Raw genomic sequence first — 21,643 nt, 5'->3', positions numbered from 1 at the left:
CTGCTCAGCGGGGAATCTGCCTCTCCCTCTGACCCTCCCCCCGCCACTGTGCTCACTTGTGCGCACATGCTCTCTCTCTCTCTCTCTCTCTCTCTCTCTAGCAAAAAATAAAGTCTTTAAAAAAAGAAGTGACACTAGAACTTAAGTCGATCTAGGAAAGAACTGTGAGGAATAAACTATGGGGTTAGGTGAGCATCCTCATGCACGTGTAGACTCAGCCATTTCTCACAGGGATCTGTGGGCCCTGGGTGGTCAGGGGGAGCTAGGAAGAGGTGCTGGCGGCTGGACAGGGCCGGGGGGGACGGCAGGGCCAGAGGGGGCACCTGAGCTGACAAGGCTGTGGGGCTGGCCGTTTGCAGAGGCCGGAGCTGGAACCCCGCCCCCCCGTGTGCCCTACGGCCATACACACACACACACACACACGCACACGAACGCCGGCTCTGATTCTCGGGGCACTATCGGGCATCTGGGGGCTGGTGGAGGAGAGAAGCCAGGGCATTCCTCCCCCTCCCTGGGCCCGTGCTGGGTCCCCACCAAGGGTCCAGCCCTGGACTCTGGTAACACTGCTGCCTCCCCGAGAGCCTCCAGTTGGGGGACGTCGTCACCCCCTGGCCTCCGGCTCTGCCTGAAATCCCCTCTCTGGAACTGCCTGACAGGCACAGTGAGGGGAGGGGGAGCTGCGGGGGCCTGCCTGCAGGGAGGCAGGGAGGAGGCCCGGACAGAAGCAAGGTGGGAGGCCAGGAGTTTGGTTGGTCTGTGCACACGGGGCTCTAGAAGGCTGAGCAGACGGAGACCCCGGGGAACTGCAGAAGCTTGGCGGTCTATGGGGGCAGCCATGGGCGTGGGTCCCGAGGAACCCTGAAGGGTAGGAAGGACATGGGGCCGGCCTCAGGGAAGGAGGAGAGGCCACCGAGGCCCCTGGGCCTGGCTGAGGGAGAGTCCTGTACAGACAGCCCAGGGTGAGGAGGGTCCTGGCTCCTGCCTGCAGGTGGAGGACGGGGGATTAGTCAGGGGGTCTCACAGAGCTCAGTGAGAGTGGGGTGTACTGCAGCTGGAGGGGTGGGCAGAACCCACGGGCCCTGGTTCCAGGAAGACCTGGGGGGGGTGGGAATCTCGGCCGCACCACCCACCACTGCTTGTGCAACCTGCACCCAGGGTCTCAGCGTCTCCTGCCTCAATTTCCATATTTTTAAAATGGGTACGAGAAGAATTTTGGCCTGGTAGGATTTTTTTGAAAATTAAATGAAAGATCATGGGTGGGAAGCATTTAGCAGACTATGGCAAGCCTAGGCGATACTAAATCGTGGCTGTCATGATCGTTGCCATCATTTAACGAAGAGGAAAGCGTGGGGCATTACACCCGCGGATGCCCCAGGAAGTCAGAGCCCGGCGTGCTCACAGCAGGCCTGCTGGGCCCACCTCAGAGAAATGGGGCAGGATGGGGACTCCCCGCATCCAGGAAGGTGGCCTGGAGAGGGTGCCCTCTGCCCACAAGCCCCAAAGCAGGCTGAGCGGGGACATCGTTCAGCTGGTCATTCCATGCACAAAGCCAGACCGAAGATGAGCTGATGGTTGCCAGGGAGCGTTTGGGAAACAAGTGAGACCTTCCCCAGGCCCTGGTATGGCTGGGTCTCTTCCCAACACTGCAGTCCGGGGGGGTCACCCACAGGCAGGGGTGCCCCTGTCATGGTAGAATCGTCTGTTCTGAGAGCCGAGCTCCAGCCCCTGGGTCAGCACTTGTAGACCAGGCCCCAGACTTCGTTGTGTGAGGAAGGGCTCTTGCCGGCGCCCAGGCGGCCAGGGGCCCTGGCCACAGGCAGCAGCCACCATCAGCACATGGAGCAGGAAGGGGCATCCGCAAGGCCAGCCACTCATCCTCAGCCCGTGTATTCATTCATCAAACACTAGCAGGGCGCCGGGGGATTCGAGGCCAGAAACCAGATCCACATGTGGGTCCATGTCCTGGGCTTGAAGACCCACATGGCCGGCCAAGACAATTTCTAGTGGCCCTCGCCCGCCTGTTTTCCATCCTTCTCTTTTGCTGCCTCCTCGGCTTGCTTTTTTCGTCTTTTGTGGCCGGGCCGGCTCGCAGCCCCTGTCTGTGCTCTGCAGCATCTAGGAAAGGATTAGTGCAAGCCGAGCATGCAAGCTTTGGTGAACAGAGCCGAGTTTGGTTTCAACATCTAATTCAATTTGTTCTGCCGAGATTGAAATATGAAATGGTTGCCAGTCAAACGTTCAAAGGATGGGGAAGGGAGAGTGAACGCCTGCTGAAATTTAAATTTTAATGAAAATGACTTTAACCCTTTGGTGCATGCACCTTGCAGAAATAGAGCACATTCTCCCCTCCTGCGGAAGGTCCCCCCTCCCCGCTTCTCTTTTGCAGAGCTTCCCTAAGACTATGTAGCGCTTTTTTTTTTTTTCCGGAAATATTGTTAATAAAAGATTAATGGAATACTTGCTTCATAAGACACTCCCAGGAGTGTCACAGCCAGGTCCTAGACGTGTGGAAGGTGGAGCCCATGGGACGGACGGAGTTCCAGCTCTGAGGTTTGCAAAGCCAGGGTTGACCCCATGGTTTGGGGCTTGTGCAATGGGAAGAAAGAAGTGAGCCTGTGCTGGAGCTGGCCTGGGGGACGCCAGGAGTTGGGGTGTAAATGTGCATTGTGTTGGAGATGACCATAAGCCGTCAGGTGGAGATGAAGAGCTTCAAGTTCACCAGAGAGGGCTGGGCCAAAGGCATAATGGGAAATCATCTGCTTTTCTGTAAGAAATCTAAGAAGCAGGGCGCCTGGGTGGCTCAGTCGATGAAGCATCTGCCTTCGTCTCAGGTCATGATCCTGGGGTCCTGGGATCGAGCCCCACATCGGGCTCCCTGCTCAGCGGGGAGTCTGCTTCTCCCTCTCCCTCTGCCCATTCCCCCTGCTTGTGCTTGAGCTCCCTCTCTGTCTCTGTCAAATAAATAAATAGAATCTTCAAAAAAAAAAAAAAGAAATCTAAGAAGCAATGTGGGGGACTCAGAGCGCCACGTAGGCAGAGCCAGTAAATCGTAGCTCAAAGCTCAGAACTTTCAAGTTCATTTTTAAGCCACCCCTAGACAGTTCCAAACTCTCTTGGCCACAGGACCCCCTTTTCCAAACAAAAGCTTTATGCAGAACCCCAACATAGAGAACAACAGAACTGCTCTGTTCAAAATCAGGGTGTGAGGCCTGGCCCCCCCACATATTCATCCTCCACCTCAACACCCCAAGGTTTGAAGACCCAAGGTAACATGTAAACTGCTCACAAAGCATGGTGTGCAGGCTTCAGGGGTCACGAGAAGATTTTAGCCCAGGGGCAAACTTGTAATGTATGAGTTTATTTTCACATGCATGTTGCAAATACGAATGCACAGCTAAGCTCATCAAACCTACGATGTCACCAAACTCCTACGGAGGAGGTAAAAAAAAAAAAACAGTGTATGAGTGTAAAGGAAATTATTAGACCGTGAATATAGTAAAATGGAAGGGGTGAAGAAGAGCCATGAATGTTCTAAACCAGGGGTTGGCAAACTGCAGCCCGGGGGCCAGATCCAGCCACTGCCTGTCTGTGTAAAGTTTTATTGGCACACGGCCACGCCCACTGGTTTACATACGGTGCCTGCTGGTTTCCTGCTACGGCAGCAGACTTGAATAATTGCAAGAGAGACTGTACCGCCTGCCAAGCCTCTAATACTTACCATCTGACCCTTCACATCAAGTTTGCAGAGTCCCAATCTAAAGCAAGCCTCTGTGATTTTACAGCTCAGAAAGCTCGCCCCAGACGGGGCCAGTGGTTTCTACAAGGTCACACCATACAGAACTCCCCATTCGGAGCATAGCCCGAGCCAGGCTCTCTGGGCTCAAATCCCGACTCTGCCCCTTACCCGCAGCATGACCTTGAGCCAGCTCCTTGACCTCTCTGTGCCTCGGTGGCCTCATCTATGAACTGAGAGCATCAGCAGTCCCAACTCACCAGAGTTCTAAGGATTAAATGAGGGCGAGACCGGTGCCCGCCACTTGGTGAACACCGTACAAGCCATCGCTGCTGGTAGAGCAACATAAAGATGTGTCCCCCAGGTCTGCGCCATCACCCGCCACCCAGGAGACCCAGTGCTCCAGCACAAGACCCGAGCCCAGGGCCTTCTGGCTGAGCGGCCCAATAAAAGGGGCCCTGCAATCTAATTAGAGCATCGCCAGAAGCCAGGGCTGAGTCCCCTCCAGCTTCCTTAATAAACCCCACTTCCCCTTAATTGCAGCTTTCATGAAGACGATCCACTGGGGCCTCAGCACCCCATCCTTGGGAACTGTCAGGAGCCATCCCCTCTCCTGGTCCCCAGAAAGATTCCAGGCGATCATACCGCTGCCGCCTCATAGGTCCACGTGTCACCCTGCAGTTGACAAAGCACTTGAAGTCGCAAGCTCAGTGGCATGTCGGCTGAGCCCCAAGGCAGAGGCTGTCACTCTCGTTGCACAAGTGGGAAACCGAGGCTTGGGGAAGTGAAGCAGTGCGTAGTCCGGAAGGTGCCAGACAAAGGCGGGTGTGTGCCATATGCCACTGCAGGGTGGACTGGACCATCTCCTCCTTCCCCTGGGCCCCGTGGGAGAAGGACGGAAGCTGCTGAGTGCCGACAGACAGCCCTGCTTCCGTCCGTGGTTCGCACAGGACCTGGGGCTGTGGCTTGGGTCCAGAGCCCTCAACCCTCTCCAGTTTCGGGAGGCAAGAGAGGGAGGGTGGGGCCAGCCAGCAGCCTCTGGCACCGATGTCTGGGCTCTTCCTGGGGCATTGTCCACCTGATTTCCACCCTCTGAGCTGACTTGAGTTCTTAACCCCACAGGAGCACCCTTCAAAGGTCCAGAATGTGCCTCCCTGGATTCTTAACCCAAGAAAAGTTTAAAGCCTACTATCTTAGACCTGGTGAAAAACCCTGGAGACACGTGGGTCTGGCTTCCACGTGAAGACATGTTCAGTGCTGCCCCAATGGCCACAGTAAGCCACGTGGCAGAGCCTGCGGTCGTGGAGGGAGGGGACTGCCAAGAGGCAGAGGTGCAGTGGGGGGGGCGGGGATCAGGGCTTGGATGCAGTCCCTCCCCCACACACCTCTTAAACGTGCCTTGCAGCCAACCCCTCCTTGGGCACCACCTGCTGTCTAGACTAGGGGGATGGCCTCCCTCTCCCTTGTGCCCCCACCCCAGCCCATCCCTCGGGCCACCTCCTGCTCGCCTGTCCCCGCCAGCCACCTCAGACTCGGGTGCTCTTCCTCGGGTCCTCCCCCGGCTTGTCACTGCTCCGGCACTGCCCACGACTGCAAGCCCTTTGAGGGCAGGGCCCGGGTCTTGTGCCCTACCCACCAGGGGAGGCAGCCACCGAGTATTCGCAGGAATCCAGGTCGTCCCTGGTCTGGCCTCTTGAGAAACAGGACAGAGAGTCTTCATTGCCAAAACCAGGGAAATCCTAGCCAGGCAAGAGAGACTTCCCCAGTTGCCTTCTCGCTTCAAGAGCGTTCATGCTGTCAAGGGACCTAGAGGGCACTCGCCAAGCCCCGGGGTGTGAGTGGACCATCGAGTTAATTCCCTCCTATGGGGAGTTTCTGTGCACTTTGTCTTCCCTGCACTGTCTGGTCTGTCCTGCTGGATCATAACAGCTAGGTGGGCCCTGGAACTGCCTGGGGGCGACCCACAGATGCCCTCCCCGCCCTCGGCGGGCCTGTGTCCCCTGGCTCGGCCTGCTCAGCTTGGCCTGGAAACAGCTCTCAGCCTTCCTTCAAAAGATGCCCCAGGGTCCTTGGGAGCCTGATCTGGTCTATTCTGGCCCTCAAGACTCTGTCCAAACCCCATTTTCTCTGGGAACTGTTTGGGAGTTAGCCTCATTTCTCTGCATTCTGCTGGCTCCTCTGTCCTCCCCGGGCCTCCCACCCTGACTCTGTAGCCCCAGATCAGGATGACAGCACCGCCCCGCCTCTCCACCCAGCTGGTGCAGCCGCAGTTCTGGGGGCTGCTGAAAAGCAGGTCCCCCTTGGTCTTGCTCGGAGGAGCCCAGGCTTGGACTTTCTCATGTGCAAAAAGCCGTCCCAGCTCCGGGCTCTCTCCTCTGCTCAGCCAGGTGGTGATGTCCATGGAGCACTGGCCGCGTCCATCCAGGCAGCCGCCACTCTGCAAAGCGGTTTGCAGAATGATGGAGGAGGAGTGCTGTCAGCATTTTTACTTTCTCCAAGTTGCCCGTCAAGTATTTACTTTTACCGTGTCTTGCCTGGGAGCCTTGGCTTCAGGAACGAAAGCCGCCAGACCCTCCAGATGAGAGTACTTCGCAGAAACCCAAGCCCTTGGGGGTGAGAGGTCAAGGGCCCAGAAGCGCAGGCTTGAGAATCACCCAGCCTGGATTCTGCTTCCCGGGTCTCGAATCTCTGCATCTGCTTCCTCTGAAAATAGGAGAAAAGGCCGTCCCTCCTGGGGGCTTTCCGAGGCCCCCAGGAGGTGGGTGCTGAGCCACAGCCCAGGGCCTGGTCCGTGGGGAGCACTTCTGCTCATCCCACTGAGTCTTACAGAATGCTGCCCTGCACCGGGCCCTCAGCGCCAGAAATGAGATCGTGGACTGTGGTCCTCTGTAGCGTGCGTGCGGGGACAGTGTGGTGGCCGTGAGAACAGTGTCGGGGGTCTTGTGCAGATGGGGGTGCTGGGAAGGCGGCTCTGAGAAGTGACGTCCCAGCTGCAGGGGGAGAAGGAGGGGGCCAAGCAGAGGGGAAGCGGAGAGGGGGTACAGGCCCGTGCAAAGCTGCAGCGCCGGGGCCTGGGAGCCGAGTCTGGTTGCCGGTCCCTTTCCATCCGAGCCCCTGGCACCTGCGTCTGTCATCGCCCATCCAGACTGGAAGGTCCCACTGGCACCTTCCGGTCCCGGCCACCGCTGGGGGTGGACCAGTGTCAGCCAGAGGCGGCTCCCAGCCCCCCCCCCCCGCTGTCCCCAGCTGGGGGCCACCGCGGCGTGTCAGGGCTGCTTCGGTCCCCACATCCCCCAAGGCAGAGAGTCATGTGACAGCTGTCTGAGGTTTCAGATGGATCCACTCATGAATATCAATCAGGCCTGGTAATTCACAGTAAGTGGGATCCAGATTGACTAATAAGGAAGGCTTTCACCCCAAACTGGGTCCAGGAAAGGAGAGTGGCAGTGGCGTGCGGCAGCAGGCAAGTGCGGGCACGATGTGACTGGAACTGCAAAGCCCAACACAGACAGCGTGGGGAGCAGGGCTCATGGGCGAGAGCCGGCACCCTCCCGGGAAGTGGGGAGCAGGCTCCGGGGAAGGCTGCAGTGGAAGGAGGGGGAGAGGTGGGGAGAGGCGAGGCCGCCTTTCGGGGATGCTGGTGCCCACCCGCATCTGGCCGGCATCGAGGGTCCGGGGGGGGATCCCCGGCAGGTGCCTGTCCTTCCCTCTGGGACCGGGCGGCATCCCTCTCCCGGCACTCCTGACCACATCCACGGAGAGCCGCGCCCAGGGGGGCCAGGGTAGAGCCCAGGCCTGTTCTGAGCACTCGCCGTGGGTGCCGTGGGTGCTGAGCTCCTCCGTCCACCCCACAGCCTGAGGTCAGGTGATCAGGATTAAGGACAGGCCCCTGGGAACAGGCCAGACTCGGGGGGAGATCCAGCTCTGCTCTTACAAGCCCTGCGGCCTCGGGACCGAGTCCCCTGGGCTGTCTGTGCTTCAGTCTCCTCGAGGTGGGACAAGAACACCCACCTTGGAAGATTCACTGGGCTGCGGCCCCCCCTGCAGGGGGCATCCGTGGGCTGAAAGGGACGCATGAAGCCCCTGGCGCACCGAGGGCATGGAGTGAAGGTCACCTTCCTCCCTCGGCGCCCCCCCATCCTGCTTTTATCCACCGTCCTGATACGTGACCATCGTCATCACTGCCCTAACCACCGATGACTCAGTTAACCCACCACCCCAGGAGATGGGCGCCGTTTCCCCCATCCCGACCTGCAGTGAGGAAGCGGCAACTCCGAGAGGTTGGGTGCCTTGCCCAAGACCTCACAGCTCTGGGGTGGAGTCGGGGCTGGTGTGTGGTCTGCACTCCGGGCTGTACCACTCGGCCCACTTGGCCGCCAGAGGCCGTCCCTTTCCCTCACGCACCAGGGGGAGCTGGTGGGGGTCTGCCCCCCGCATCCTTGCCTTTCCCGGGGCACCGCCGTCGTGCCACGGCCCCTCGTGGCCAGGACGAGCGGCGTCCGCCTTCCCAGCCCATCCGCACAGTGGGTGCGGGAGCAACACCAGGCCCCCGACTCCCAGCAGGGGCGGCCGTTCTGTCTCCAGAGGCAAAGGCAGTTCCCTCGGGGACCGTGGTCGACCTGGAGTGGGCCCCCCCTTTAGAAGCCCTGGCAGGCTTGCAGACACTTCTTGGCCAGGTTCTCGGGGCTGGGCTCGGAGTCCTAATGGCTTGGCCATCTTTCTTTGAGAGTTCAGTTCTAGGCCCTGGGGATTCCATGATATGATGAAGTCGAAGGATCAATTACTGAATCCTCACTTCAGGCCAGGGGCCCATGCGCACTATTTCCCTCCCCACTTTGGCAGTTCAGGAAACAGAGGCTCAGGACTGTGCTGGGGATCCCCCCCCAGAGTCGCCCAGCTCAGAAGAAAGAGGCCGTCATGGTGTTCTGCCCAGACTCCCTGACTCTGATCCCCGAGGCCCATGCGAGAGCCCCATGCTTTTGTTCCTTCCGAGGAACAGTGACTAGCACCTTCCCGGGGCCCTGGGGTCCCTGGGGAGGAGCGCAGACCCAGCCCGTGCCCTGCAGAGCCCATGGGCCGGACGGGGAGCAGACAGAAGACGGACATGGTGTCTGTCCTGGGAGCAGAGGAGGCTCCTGGCTCTGAGGGGACGCGGGGACGTGTCTGCATGGTCGTGCGCGTGGAAGGATGCGGAGGCCGCGGGCATATGCGGCTCCTGGTCGCTGGGAGCTTGGCGTAGCCTTCAGAAGGCCGTGTGCCCGGCACAAGCCGCTGCCTCTGCTCACCCTCAGTGGCCAGGACCCATCCCCAGTGTCCTCCAGGCACCGTCCCCACCACACCGGCTCTTTTTCTGATGACAAACGGGTAGTTTAAAAGCCATGGCCTCTGTGACCCAGGGAGGTGAGGAGGTCACCTGCCTCCATCGCAAACAAGCCTGCCTCCGTCCACACCGTATATGTAACATCCTGTCAGGCAGAGAGAGGGGCTGGAACTCGGAGCCAGGTGAGGGGCCCTGGACGTGGAGGGGGGCGCCTTCCCGCGGGCTCGGAGTTGCCACTGACCAGGTCTGGTCACTGGGTTCTGAGACGGCGCTCGCCAGGGGCCTCCGTGAGGCGCCTAGCGCGTAGTAAGTGCTCAGCAAATAACAGCCACGGTGGTGGTGGGTACTGTTACTCGCAGAGCTAGTCGTGGTCTCATCGATTCTCCAGCAGATGCGGGGTCAGTGCCACACGCCCCCGTCTGAACTGCAGAGCCAGGCGACGTTCTCGAGGGGCCGTGGGGAATAGATGGGCCGCCGTGCCTCCAAGATGTAGGGGGGCCCTGCGTGGGTGCAGTGGGGGCCGCGGGTGCTGGCCCCCCAGTCCCAGGGCATCGGCCTCCCTGTGCGCCCGGGGCGCGGTGAGTGTCGGCCAGCACAGCCCGCCGCTGCCCGTGAAACACGGCGAGTTTCTCATTTTCCCCTTGAGCGGTTTCACCTGCAGCGAAGGCTCGCTGGCTGGAGACCCAGGCCCGGGGAGGGAGGCGGGTGAGGGGGCTGAGTACACCCAACACCGCGCCCTTCCCCCACCACCAACAAATAACCAGAAAGCTCGAGGGAGAGGGTGATTTATAAATACTAGCGCCGGCCCCTCCGCAGACCCAGTGTGTGTCTTCACCAAATACGTAACGATGCCCAGCATTTAGATTCGCTTTGGACATTTGCACACCGGGCAGCAAACTGTCCGAAGACACCTTGTTCCAGCAGCTCCTTACCTTTGAACGCAGAGATGTGCCTTCAGTTCATCCCCCTAAAGGGAGGGCCCGCCTCCGAAGGCTTTTGCTCTTTGGGATACTCTTGCATGGCCCGTCGGAGCATGATCATCTTTCATTTATAGGGGCCGTGTGAGTTAGAAAGGCTTCCGTGGAGGACCTCCCTGGGGCCAGATTCTCGAGACTAAAGCCCGTCCATAACCGTGAGAGTGGGGTTCATGTGCCCGTTTTCCAGATGCAGAAGCTGAGGCCCAGAGAGGTGTGGTGGCTTGCCCGCCGTGACAGTCTGGAAACAGCAGAGTGAGGCTTCAGGGCCCAGAGTCTGTCTGACTGCAAAGACAGTGCTCTCCACAGAAAATACCCTGAAGGATGGGGGCATCGAGAGAGAGAGAGAGAGAGAGAGAGAGAGAGAGAAAGAGAGCGGTTCCCTCCGTGCCCATCCTCTTGGGAACATGTCCAGTCTGGGCTCCAGGCAGTCACTAGGCCGCCGGGCCGCTCACTTACACTCAGCCCGGGGCAGGGGGAATGAGACCGTCGGGCAAGTGTAGGCCCGGCCCCACAGGCAGGTCCAGGGGCCGCGCACAGCACTTCCGTGGGCTTCCTCTTCCGCGACGACTCCGGGGCAGATGTGACCAGAGGCCCGCCAGGCTGGGCTGCACTGAGTCCTGCCTCACGGGGCCTCAAAGCGTCCAAGGCTGCAGGAGCTAAGCCCCCCGCCCCATACCCCTGTCCACTTTTGTCCCTCCGTCTCCAGCCTCGTGATGATTCCCGTAACAGAATCATCCTCTGTTGCACATCCTCTGCCCCTTGTTTTCTCCTCAGACGTGACCTCACCCGGCAGGACCCTCCCACTGCGTACACAGTAGTGTCCCCGACACACTTCATCCCCCTGACTCTTGTTTCATTTTCTTCTGAGCATTTACCACACTCTGACGTACTTGCTATCAGTGTGTTTATCGCCTGTTCCTCCTGCCGCCCCCAGCTAGAAAGTTCCACGAGGGCAGACGTGTTATTGGTCACTGCTGAGGCCTCAGAGCCCGGCACAGCTCTGGGGGCAAGGGGCAGGTCGACCCAGAGCCAGTAACAATGTCGGCTCAGTAGAGAGCACCCTCCTTCGGTCAGAATGACCCTTCGAGGCGAGCCTTCTCATCCCCCCTTCACAGAGGAGAACGCTGAGGGCCCCCCTGCCCCAGCACAGAAAGCCCCCATTGTGCCCTCGTGGCTCTGGCCCCAGGACACTTTCTCCTCCTTGAAGGAGGGACATCCAGCTAACTCCTGGCAAGCCCGCTGCTTTGGAGAAGGGAAAAGGGGAGTAAAATCAAACAGGACCCTGGACGCTTGGGGCGGCAGGCGCTGTGTGTGCCCGGGGGGCGGCGGGCCGGGGGTCCGGGAGTCTGGGGCTTTGCTGGCAGCCGGCCGGCTGAGGGCTCGTCTCGCCTTAGTTAGAATGCAGCCGGTAGATCCTGGCTGCTCTCTGATGGCTACAAGTGATTGACACTTACAAATTACCCAGCCGAAAGTGTCGAGTCTTTGACCCCTGAGTAACATCTTTGGCAAGCCTGAGATTTGCCAGCATTTTGTCATCTAATTACTACAAATCCCTTGAAAATTCACTGGCTGGTGAATTTTTAATGCGGGGCAATTTCAATGTGATGCATTGCCCAGATGGGTTCTTGCATTTCCCTCGCTCGCCCTCTCTTTCCTCTCCTCTCCCTCTCTCTCCGTCTCCATCCCTCTTCGCTTTAACTTTAATAATAACCTCGCAAACTTTTGGATGAGCTGAGGCAGGAGTCCCACCCCGCGCGTCTGGGCGGAGCCGCTGGAGGGTGTCCCTCTGACCGGTTGCATGGTCTGTTCTTTGGAAATGTGCACCCAGGCCAGGCTCCAGGCGGCAAGTGGGTCTGCCTTCTTCCCTCCCCCCGCCCCAGACCTCCCCGCCCAGCAGCCCAGGCAGCACCACAGCCTCCTTCACGAGGCACCTTGCGAGGCAAGGGGTGGCTTTCCCTGGGCAGGAGGGCTGGTGGCCGTTTGCAAGGTTGGTTACTTTCAGGCTCAGTCTTGGGCAAAGCAAGTGTTTCATATTATTATTATTATTATTATTATTATTTTAATCTCATTCTTTAGATCCTTGGCTGATGGCGCTCACCAGGGCCGGGGAGAGACGGCTGCCTTTTTCGGAGCAGAGGAGAGACTGCACCTTCCACTCTGCATCCCTGGACAACCTCCAGCCTCCTCGGACCCCAGGAGGAAGCCGGCCTCTCTCTGTCGAGCATCTCAGCGACCTGCCCATGCCGTGGAATGAATCTGGAACGTCAGCCCCAGGCAACCAGCGCTTAGGACCTGACCCACCCCGGGAACAAAACTATCTTCAAACCACGAGTGACAAGTGGCCCATGGGCGAGAAATCTGGCTCCTGTGCCTGCACGTCTTTCTTGTTATTCCTTTTCTTTCTTCACCTTTTATATGTATATTGGGTTCTTATTTCCAAACGCAAAAACAAGATGCCGTTTAAACTGCGTCCCCAGAACAGCCCCCTGTGTGGGCATTTTCCCCATTGACAACTCGGAGGGCGAGATCTGTGGCCGCAGCCGTGTTCTGGCTGTTGACCTTGCAGAGATAAGCCCCGTCCCGCCACCTCCGCCCGCCCTCTCCAGCCCTCCTGCCTTCCCCCTATTCAGGCAAACGAGGTTTTGCTTTTCAGCCCCATTTCTGGTTACATATGTACATGGCTGATAAAATATTCCACTTCACCCCTTCTCCCCGTGGGACCTGCCGTCTTACGGGAAAAGGGTTTGTATGACAGCGACCGCGACAGCCCCCGTGTGTCGCCTGGAAACGGCAGTGGGGGCCGGGAGGCTCTCTCCGGCTCGTCTTTATTCAGATTCCCTCTCCTGGTTCTGAGAATGGCATCGCTGGAGAGAAGAGGCCTGAGCGTCCGCTGTGGGCTCTGGCCGAGGCCCAGGCGACTGCCCTCCTGTCCTGGACAGAGGAGATGCTACCCAGGTCCCCAGTGGGGGCTGCCCAGGCGGCCCCCATCCTGCATCCTCCACCCAGACGGCCCAGCTGCAGATGCTCAGTGCGGGAGCTCACCCGCCCTGGGCGCCTCCGAAAGCTGGGCCAGCGCTGCGCTGGGGTGGGAAGAGGTCTCAGGGAAGCCACCTTGGCTAGATGGAGAGACCCCAGCAGTGGGGGACTGGGCACCGTGCAGGGGGAGGGGATGGCCTGGCCGCTTGAAGCCGTTCGTGCCTGTTTTCTCTCTCCAGCCACTCGGGTTGTCCGATGCCTCCCTCCAGGAGTCACTGATGTTCTCAGATCCAGAATATTCCAGAGGCCCAAGGTAGGGGAGGAGGAAGGTGTCCTCAAGCTTCTTTCCAGCCTCCTTTTACAAAATGCGGCAGCTCACACTGCTCTGAGTTCACGGCAGCCGGGTCAGTGCACCAGCCTCGGGAAGGCCCCCTCTGCGGGGGGGCCCCCCTCTTCCAGAGGGCCTCAACTCAGGGGAGCGGATGGACTTGCACAGAGCTCCGCAATGGGCGGGGCACGAGGGGCCAGGCCACGCCCCTCTGCTGAAGAGAGCTTCCAGTCTGGTGTGGGGTTAATAAGACCAGATTGACTTGAATAAACTTCACGTGCGAGGCACGGAGTCTTCTGGAAGATGGGAAGAAAGTGAGGTTTGGCATGAAAGCAACAAGCATTTAGGGGTGCCTGGGTGGCTCAGGCGGTTAAGCCTCTGCCTTCGGCTCAGGTCATGATCCCGGGGGTCCTCAGATCGAGTCCTGCGTGGGGCTCCCTGCTCAGCGGGGAGTCTGCTTCCTCTCTCTCTACCCCTCCCCCTGCTTGTGCTTGCTCTCGCTCTCTCTCCTTCTGTCTCTCTCTCTGTCAAATAAATAAAATACTTAGAGAAAGCAACAAGGGTTTAGTAAGCACCCACTGGGTGCTGGGCACTGGGGTGGTAAAGATGAGAGACAGGGCCCTGGCCTGGGAAGGTTAACGTTTGGCAGAAATGGCCTTTGCACAGAGATGACTCTTAGAAGGCAGCTTCGAGTTGGGAGGTCGCCGGGGTGAAGAAGGGGCACGAGTGTCCACACGTGCACTGAGACCCCTCAACCCAAGGCTGGGTGGGCTCCACACAAAGGTGCGTACGTGCATTGCATGTGAAACACAGCCCGGTCCCTCCATGCCGTGGCCCGATGAACACGAGCTTGCGACACGGGGCCCGCATGGAAAGAAATGCATTTGGGCCTAAAAATAAGCCAGCCACTGCAAATGATTAATTCTGTCATCTGTCTACTGATGCTGCCGTCCTCAGCCTCGTGGTCCAGGAATGAAGCAAAAAGGCCAGTGGGACACGTGAAAGCATCTTTATTACGCCTCCAGATTCCCCTGCTCTCTTCTCCTCGTTCAGTTTCACTTTGGAATGTGTGGGTGTGTGAGCATGCGTGTGCACACACACGTTTTATTCCTAACCACAGTGCTATTAGGAGCAGTTCAAGTCCTGGGCTAATTTGAGCCGTAGCCCCCACTTGCCAATACCCGCCAACAGTTCTGAGACTATCGATGTTTTTTTCCTTTCCCTTATTCATTCAACAAATACTCATTGAGAGCCTGGTACTCTTGCCTTGCACGGGAACGTACCTGCTGAAGTCTTGTGGGAAAACAGACGATAAACCAGGAATGAAGAAATGTACAATTGCAAGTAGGGGTGACGGCTAGGGAAAGGGCAGGCTCAGCCGAGGGGTAATCTGGGAAGCCCGCCCTAGAAAGCAACTTTCCAGCCAAGATTCGAATCCAGAAAGGGAGCCACCCCATGCTCGCGGACATTGGAGGTGGGCTGCAGCATCTCGGGCAGAGACAAGCAAGTCCCAAGGTCCAGAGGCAGGCAGACCGTGTGGTGGAGGACTGAAAGCTGGCCCGGTTCCTGCAGCGCGGCGGATGATGGAAGGATGAAGTTGACAGATTCGCAGCTACACAGAGGCTCACCATTCATTCAGACAGGAAAGACATCACGGATGCAACAGTGAAGCACAGGAGATGGGGTGAAAATGGGATGTGGCAGACACTGTGGATAACACCTGGTTCCCACTCCCTCTGCCTGCGTTGCTTTCCACCTGCTTACCCCCCGCCATGGCAGCTGGAAGTGTCTGAGACACCGTTCTAGCCAATCAGACCCAAGCAGAAATCTGTTAGAAGCTTTCCAGCCCAAGTTTTTGTTTTCCTGATAAAAGGGTAGTGAAACTGCAGGCCCTCACTCTTCCCCACTTCTTATTGCTTTTAACTCAGATGTGATGCCCGGAGCTGCAGCAGCCATTTTGCAACCTTGAGGGAAAGGCCAAGAGATTCACAAAGACAGGCAAGCCATTTAAATTCCACACCAGGTACCTCCCTCCAGATTTTTCAGTACGTGGGAGGAATGGCCCCCATTCGTTTAAGACATAGTTAGTTGGTTTTTCTGTTTTTTGTTTTCAAAGGCATGCCTGGGCTGGTACATAGGGTAAGGAATTGGGGCTGGAGAGAAGTGAGTGGGTGTGCCTGAGTTCAAAAGCAACAGCCTTGAGATTCTGAAACGGAGCACCAGATGTGGAAGAACCGTCCTTGACGGTAAAATGAACCTACCGTTTACTTGAATATGGAATGTTCGTGATTTGTATGAAATGCTGACCTACTTCAAGTCCCCTCTTTACTGGGAAGGGCTAAAAGGAAGTGAATCGAGATAGACACAGGTCCTCATTTTACAGATGACCCTTATTTCACCCAAAAGCAAGCTGGGGGCAGGGGCAGGCCTCCCCATGTACAAAAGACTGCTTTCTGGGGTTTTGTTCATGTGTTCTTTGAACGTAGGTGGGGAAAGAGCCAGAGGTGATGGAAAACAAGAGGGAGAGAAGGGAGAAAATGCTGCTACAGAACCCCTGACAAGGCCCTTGTGCTCCCCGCCAGGTCTCCAGAGTTTGAGGCACATTATGACAATAAATGTTCTGTGCAATAGGAGAGAGAAACTATGAGAACGTGCAAATTCTTTACGTATTAGAAGGAAAAAAAAGAAATGTGTTCAATCTTTTTTGTTCTCTCAAGAGGTCCACATAAATTCTTAAGCAGAAGTATGCATTGAAATAGAAATCATACAGCGGCCACTAACTCCAGATCGCCTAGCATCGAGAACATCAGTGATGTTCTACCGGAGGGGAAGAACATGTGAGCCCTGGTTCCGAGCATCCGGCAGCAGGCCAGTCCCAGTCCTGCCCCCTTAATCGAATCCCTTGACCTGCGGTCAAGGGCCAGTTGGGCCAAGAGAAACCATCACGCCCAAGGGGAAGGTGCCAATGCTGTAGATCCTGAATCCACAGCCCTCTGCCTAAGCTTGTGGCGTGTTGACATCCCATCAGCGAACATTTGGTCAGGAATCATCCAAGACCAAAGGTGGATGCTGAAATATAAAAATGAATGTTAGGGGAGCTGCCCCAGAACTAAGAATCAAGAACATCCAACTGCCACGTTCTGTGCTAGGGAATGTGCTTTCGCTGCCTTTCCACCGGGACGTGGCCGTTCTAGGCCTGGAAAACACCACGTGTGGCATAAATACTAAAGACCACACTGCTTTCAGTGGTAAGCAGCATCTGGAACCCTTCAAGGGTACGGCATCCCAGAGGAAGCCTCCCAAGGCCTTGGTGTTACTGAAAATACAAGGACTTGCAGGAAGAAGCTAAGAGACGTTGCAGAAACCCCCCCAGCTTGCACTTGGCTCTGTGTTCTGTGCTGGTCTGCAGCGCGCTGGACCCCAGTCGCAGGGATGCGGCCCCGTGGTCGGACTTCTCTTTCCCAGCTCAAGGCAAGCCTTGCTGTTGACTTGTTTACTATTAAAAAAAAATTGGCTGTGGGGTATAAGGGAAAAGGAGAAAGACAGAAAGTGTAATTCAAATAAGACCCAGACACCAAAAGATCTGTATGAGAATGTTCGCGGCAGCTTTGTTCGCAAGAGCTAGGTCCTGGGAGCACCCCAAATGTCTTCTCAGCAGTAGAACGGGTAAATAAACCGTGGCGTGGCCACACGAGTGACTACCGCTCCGCAGAGAAAAAGGAACGACTGATATACAAAACAGCATGGACGAATCTCACAGAGAGTGTTCATCGAGTGAAAGAAGCCAGACACAGAATCGCTGCGGGACTCCACCGGGCTGAAGGTCAAGAAGAGGCAAAGCGGTTGGATGGTGCTAAAGGTCAGAGCAGTGGTCGACCTTGGGGGGAGCCTGCTGCCGGGCTGCTGGTGTCCCATGTCTTGATGGGCGGGGTTGGGGTGGGGGGAGGTTACGCAAGTGTTTACAGAGGTAGAAATTCGGGGAAATGTGCCTTTCATCTAAGCTCGACCTCAAATAAGACTATAGATATCCACGTGCATATGTAATCCAGTTGTAAAGCCTGTTCTGTGATTGATCCTGCACCTGGCTGTACATGAGGGTCAGCGGGGGAGTTTTTGAAAAACATAGGCCTTGACCCCACCCCCAGAGATTCTGTAATGACTCGTCTGGGACATTGGTGGAGGTTTCAAAGCTCCAGCTGGTTTTTTGGGTTTTGTTTTTTAAGTAAAGACACTGCAGCTGTCACCAGGTAATTTGGATGGGTAACAACAACCCTGGGCCCTGGGACTTCTGTCTCAAGGGTGGCCCTAGCCTTCCTCCCTCTAGGTGTTCACGGTCTATTAGAGGAGACAAGATACCAGAAATAATTAAAAGCTGGGATTGCCTCTGCTCCGAGAAATCTCAAGAAAGAAGTTGGCATAGACCTTGTGTCAAGAGAAGAAAAGGCTTTGTGGATAAGACAGACCTCAAGTTGGACAGGTCAACCTTAAGCAGATGGAGAGGGCATGGATAAGCATTCCAGGGTGGAAGGGCACAAACGGGGGCACAGAGACAGACGAGCCTCAGTAGCATGAAGCGCACTGCCCATCTCTTCAGGGTCCTCTCCTGGATGCTTCACCGCCTCCTCCTCACCTCACATAACCTCTGTACATCCCTGCAGAGTAACTGCCCCATCTGCAAGTCTAACTCCCTATTAAACCACAAGCTCCCCAAATACCATGATTGACATACTCACTTTTGAACCACCCAACTTCTGACCTTATTTCTTGCACAGAGAGGGAGAGAGGAATATAGTTTCTAACAGAGAGCTGGGAAGTCAGGCTGAAAATGGTGTCAAACAGATCTTACCTGAAGTCACTCAGCTTGTAAGGGGTAGAAATTAATCCGCTGGATATCATCCGTTTGCAACCTGCCCTCCGAATCTAGTTTCCACCGTTCTCTGCCCTGCTCTGTGCCCAGATGGACGGCATTAGTGGACTCCCTTTCAGGGTCAAGTTGTGTTAGGCCGGGGGAAGGGCCCTGGTAGAAGATGAGAGGCAGGAGCGGGGAGGGGTTGGGTTATTCATTTGTTAGACCCTCTGCTGGTGGGCCCCCCTGGACTGACTGGTCCCCGCCACCCAGCCACCACCAACAGCCCCAGTGTCTGACCAGCAGCTCTCTCCATCAGCTACAGATTCTTTGTTCTTTATTTTGTCACCATCCCCCCACAGGGAGTTGTTAGACATTCTTTCCCTAATCACTCTCCCCCCTACTTAAATTGCAATACCACCGACATGCTGGGTATCTGTTTAGGCATGCATATTGATGCTGTATGCTTCCTACATAAAAAGGTAAGCTTGTTTCATGCCCCAAGCACCCATTTTTGCCCCTTTGGGGGTGATATGGACCCCACTGGGAAGGCATGAGCTCTCGGGGCACCCTGCCTCCTCCAGGCAGACTTGCAGTGATTCCCCACTGTTGCCAGTCCCAAGGCACTTCACCCCCACCCCACCTTAGTGATGCCTCTTAACCTTGCCCCCACCTCTATTAAACCCTCCAGCCTACCACCACCCTGACTGATGGAGATTCAGTGTCTGAGCCCACAGCACACCCCAGGAATGTTCTGGAACGTTCTGGAAGCAAGGTATGAGAGTAGAGAGTCACCCCCCAGATCCTGCTCACCCCAGACCTCCACCCCTCCCTCTTGGAGGTGATATGACTTGTCCCTCTCACGGCTCACTTCCCTAGAACCCCAGGACTTGCAGGTCTTGCTTCCCAAGAGCATTCAGCATTTCCTCAGGTGCACAGAAAGTGCTCCCCTTTCTCAGAAGACTGGGGACAGAGCCACTTAGCCTCTTTACAAGGCTGGTGGGCGCCCTGATTGTCAGCCTCCGACCTGCAAAAACAGTGGTGTCTCAACAATACATCTCTCTGAATATGTTCCCTTAAGACACAGATTTCATATATTACATGATCCATGCTCATTGGCCAAGGGACTTTCCTATCACCAGCTTCCTTCAAGGGCCTGCTTGGGGTTTTCTCCTAACCTGTGGCTCCTGGGGACGCTTCTCGGCAAGCGTCTTTTCCTAATGGGTGAGCCCATGTCTGCCCTTTGGACCCTGAGTCTTGCAGTACCACAGGCTCACTCTGACAGGCATGGGAGCTGTTTTCTGCCCCAGAGTCCTTAACTGCCTCTTTCTTGACTCCACCTGCTTCTCCCTTTCTTCTCTCTTTCAGTCAGCCCAAATTTTCTGCCCAGCATCACTAATAATTTGGTGCCCCTTCACACTGAGAGCCACTAAAGGTCTTGCTCAGCATTGTTTGAAGGAGCCCCAGAGAGCTTCCTGACAAGATGGCAAGAATGAGCGCCCCCTGGTGGAAGAGCTCAGCCTCTCCTGCATGAACCACAGCAATTCTGCTCCGGCCCTAAACTTGCATATCTTCTTTAGCAAAGCAGTTCCTAGTCCTAGGAAGGCAGTTTAGCAAACATCTTTCTTACATGAAAAAAATCTCCTTGGGGGGGGGGGGTCTCACTCCCTATTCCAAGAGCCTTATCAGTGTCCAGACCTATATAAGTCTCCCCCAACAAGAGTTCCAGAAAACACCACTGTCTCCATATCATTACATGTCTATTGCCGATTTTATGACCCTTAAGGATGGCTGTCCCTGGCTAATGTCCAGCTGGCCTGATCCTTATACCTCTTTTTCCTGCCCCGTCCTGCTTTGCCTGCCACACCTCCTAGGATGCTCCTTAGCCGAAGCCCCCACTATCCCCGGGGTTAGAGTCAGATACCTCTTGGCCCCTTCTCTCTCAACCAGAGAAGTTTGTAGTGCAGCAGTTCTCAAACTTTTGAGTCTCACAACCCCTTTCCATTCTTAAAATAGTGAGGACCTCAAAGAGATGTCATTTATGTGGGTGTTAACCACTGACACTTACTGTTTAGAAATTAAAAGTGAGACATTTAAAAATACTTAATTCACTTAACAATACTAATAAACTCAATCACATATTAACATATGTCATGGAAAGCTCATAATATTTTCCAAAAACTGTAATAAATGTAGTGAGAGAGGTGGCCTCGTTTGACCTTTTTGCAAATCTGTAATGCCTGGTTTTACATCCTCCAACCTGCTTCTCACTCAATCTGATGCAATCTGTTGTTTTGGTTGAGGGGCAGGAAGAAAATCACAGCCCACAAAGTACAAGGTGGAAAAGGAAGGCCCTGCAGACCCCCTGAAATGGTCTCTGGGACTCCGAGTGTCCTCAGAACACTGCCTGCCTGAGAGAGGGGTTCAAATCCCGGCATCCCCATAGTAGAAAAGCCTGTCTTCACAAGAAGCAGAGAGTTTGTGTTAAGCCTTAACTCCTATGGGTTAGTGACCACTTTGAGTATCTGATAAAAGGGAAAGTTATTTGCCAGAAAGGAACACTGATTTTAGTGACTGCGGAGCACACATGTGCATCATTTCAGGGTCCACACCAAACCCACAAGGCTCATCTCTGACCTCAGAGTCACAGCCATAGGTTGAAGAGAAGGTACCAGAACAGTTGCTTTGCTGAAAAGCCCCATGATTGCTTCCAGGCCCGGAACAAGAACACAGCCCCCTCCCATCCAGTCAGTGCAAAGTCACATCCAGGGCTAATAATAATGAGAATGGTGGCTATTATCTTGGGGAGTTTTTATGCCAGGCCAGACTCTGTATCTGCTTTACACACATTACCCCCCTTTCTCCTCGAAAGAGCCCTCGACACTGTTACTGTCCCCATTTTATAGATGATGAAACTGGGACTCAGAGAGGCAAAGTCACTCCCCCAGGGTCACACAGCAGAGCCAAAATTAAACCAGCTCACTCTGGCAACTGCACTCTTAGATCCCAGTGCCAGTGGCTTCACAACTGGGGGTGCGTGAGTGTGCGTGTGAGTGTGTGTGTGCATGTGTCTGCGTGTTTATAATCATGGGGTTTGAAAGGAGAAGTCTGGAAAAACGGACACCAAAGCGTTAGCAGTTTTTACCTTCAAGGTTGAGAAAACAGACCTGTACTTGCTAAACTTTTACTTGTTTGAAATTTTAAATCAGAAAAAATAGAGATTTTTTTTGAAAAGTCAATAAATAGTACTTTCCTTGCTGACATGTGGAGCAGGCCCCAAGTATGTGGCCGTGTGTGCGCATGTGGGGGGGGGGGAGAGAAACTTCCAGAAAGCCACACGCTGGGCGGACAGTTGCCCGGGTCCTGGGCACCGTGAGGATGGATGGTCAGATGACGTGGGGCACTCACAGGTGACCCACACCCAAACTGTTTCCCCCTGAAGTCCTCAAGGTGTGCACCCCCA

The 21,643-nt window shown here is 55.9% G+C and overlaps 1 protein-coding gene across 1 annotated transcript in view; it reads left to right on the top strand.

The window, feature by feature from the left end:
* Nucleotides 1-12,739, top strand: part of RBM19 (RNA binding motif protein 19) — a 134,308-nt gene extending 121,569 nt beyond the window's left edge. Inside the window, exon 25 of the mRNA XM_035017059.1 lies at nucleotides 12,107-12,739. Within this exon, the coding sequence (XP_034872950.1) occupies nucleotides 12,107-12,118 (12 nt within the window). The 3' untranslated portion in view covers nucleotides 12,119-12,739. The remainder of the gene's footprint in view (nucleotides 1-12,106) is intronic.
* The last annotated feature ends 8,904 nt before the right edge of the window (nucleotides 12,740-21,643 follow it).

The sequence above is a fragment of the Mirounga leonina genome, unplaced genomic scaffold (assembly GCF_011800145.1).
Source record: "Mirounga leonina isolate KUSES-001 unplaced genomic scaffold, KU_Mleo_1.0 Mir_171, whole genome shotgun sequence".
Taxonomy (NCBI): domain Eukaryota; kingdom Metazoa; phylum Chordata; class Mammalia; order Carnivora; family Phocidae; genus Mirounga; species Mirounga leonina.
Note: the sequence above shows the minus strand (reverse complement) of the source record. Positions and strands in the feature narration are given on the sequence as shown.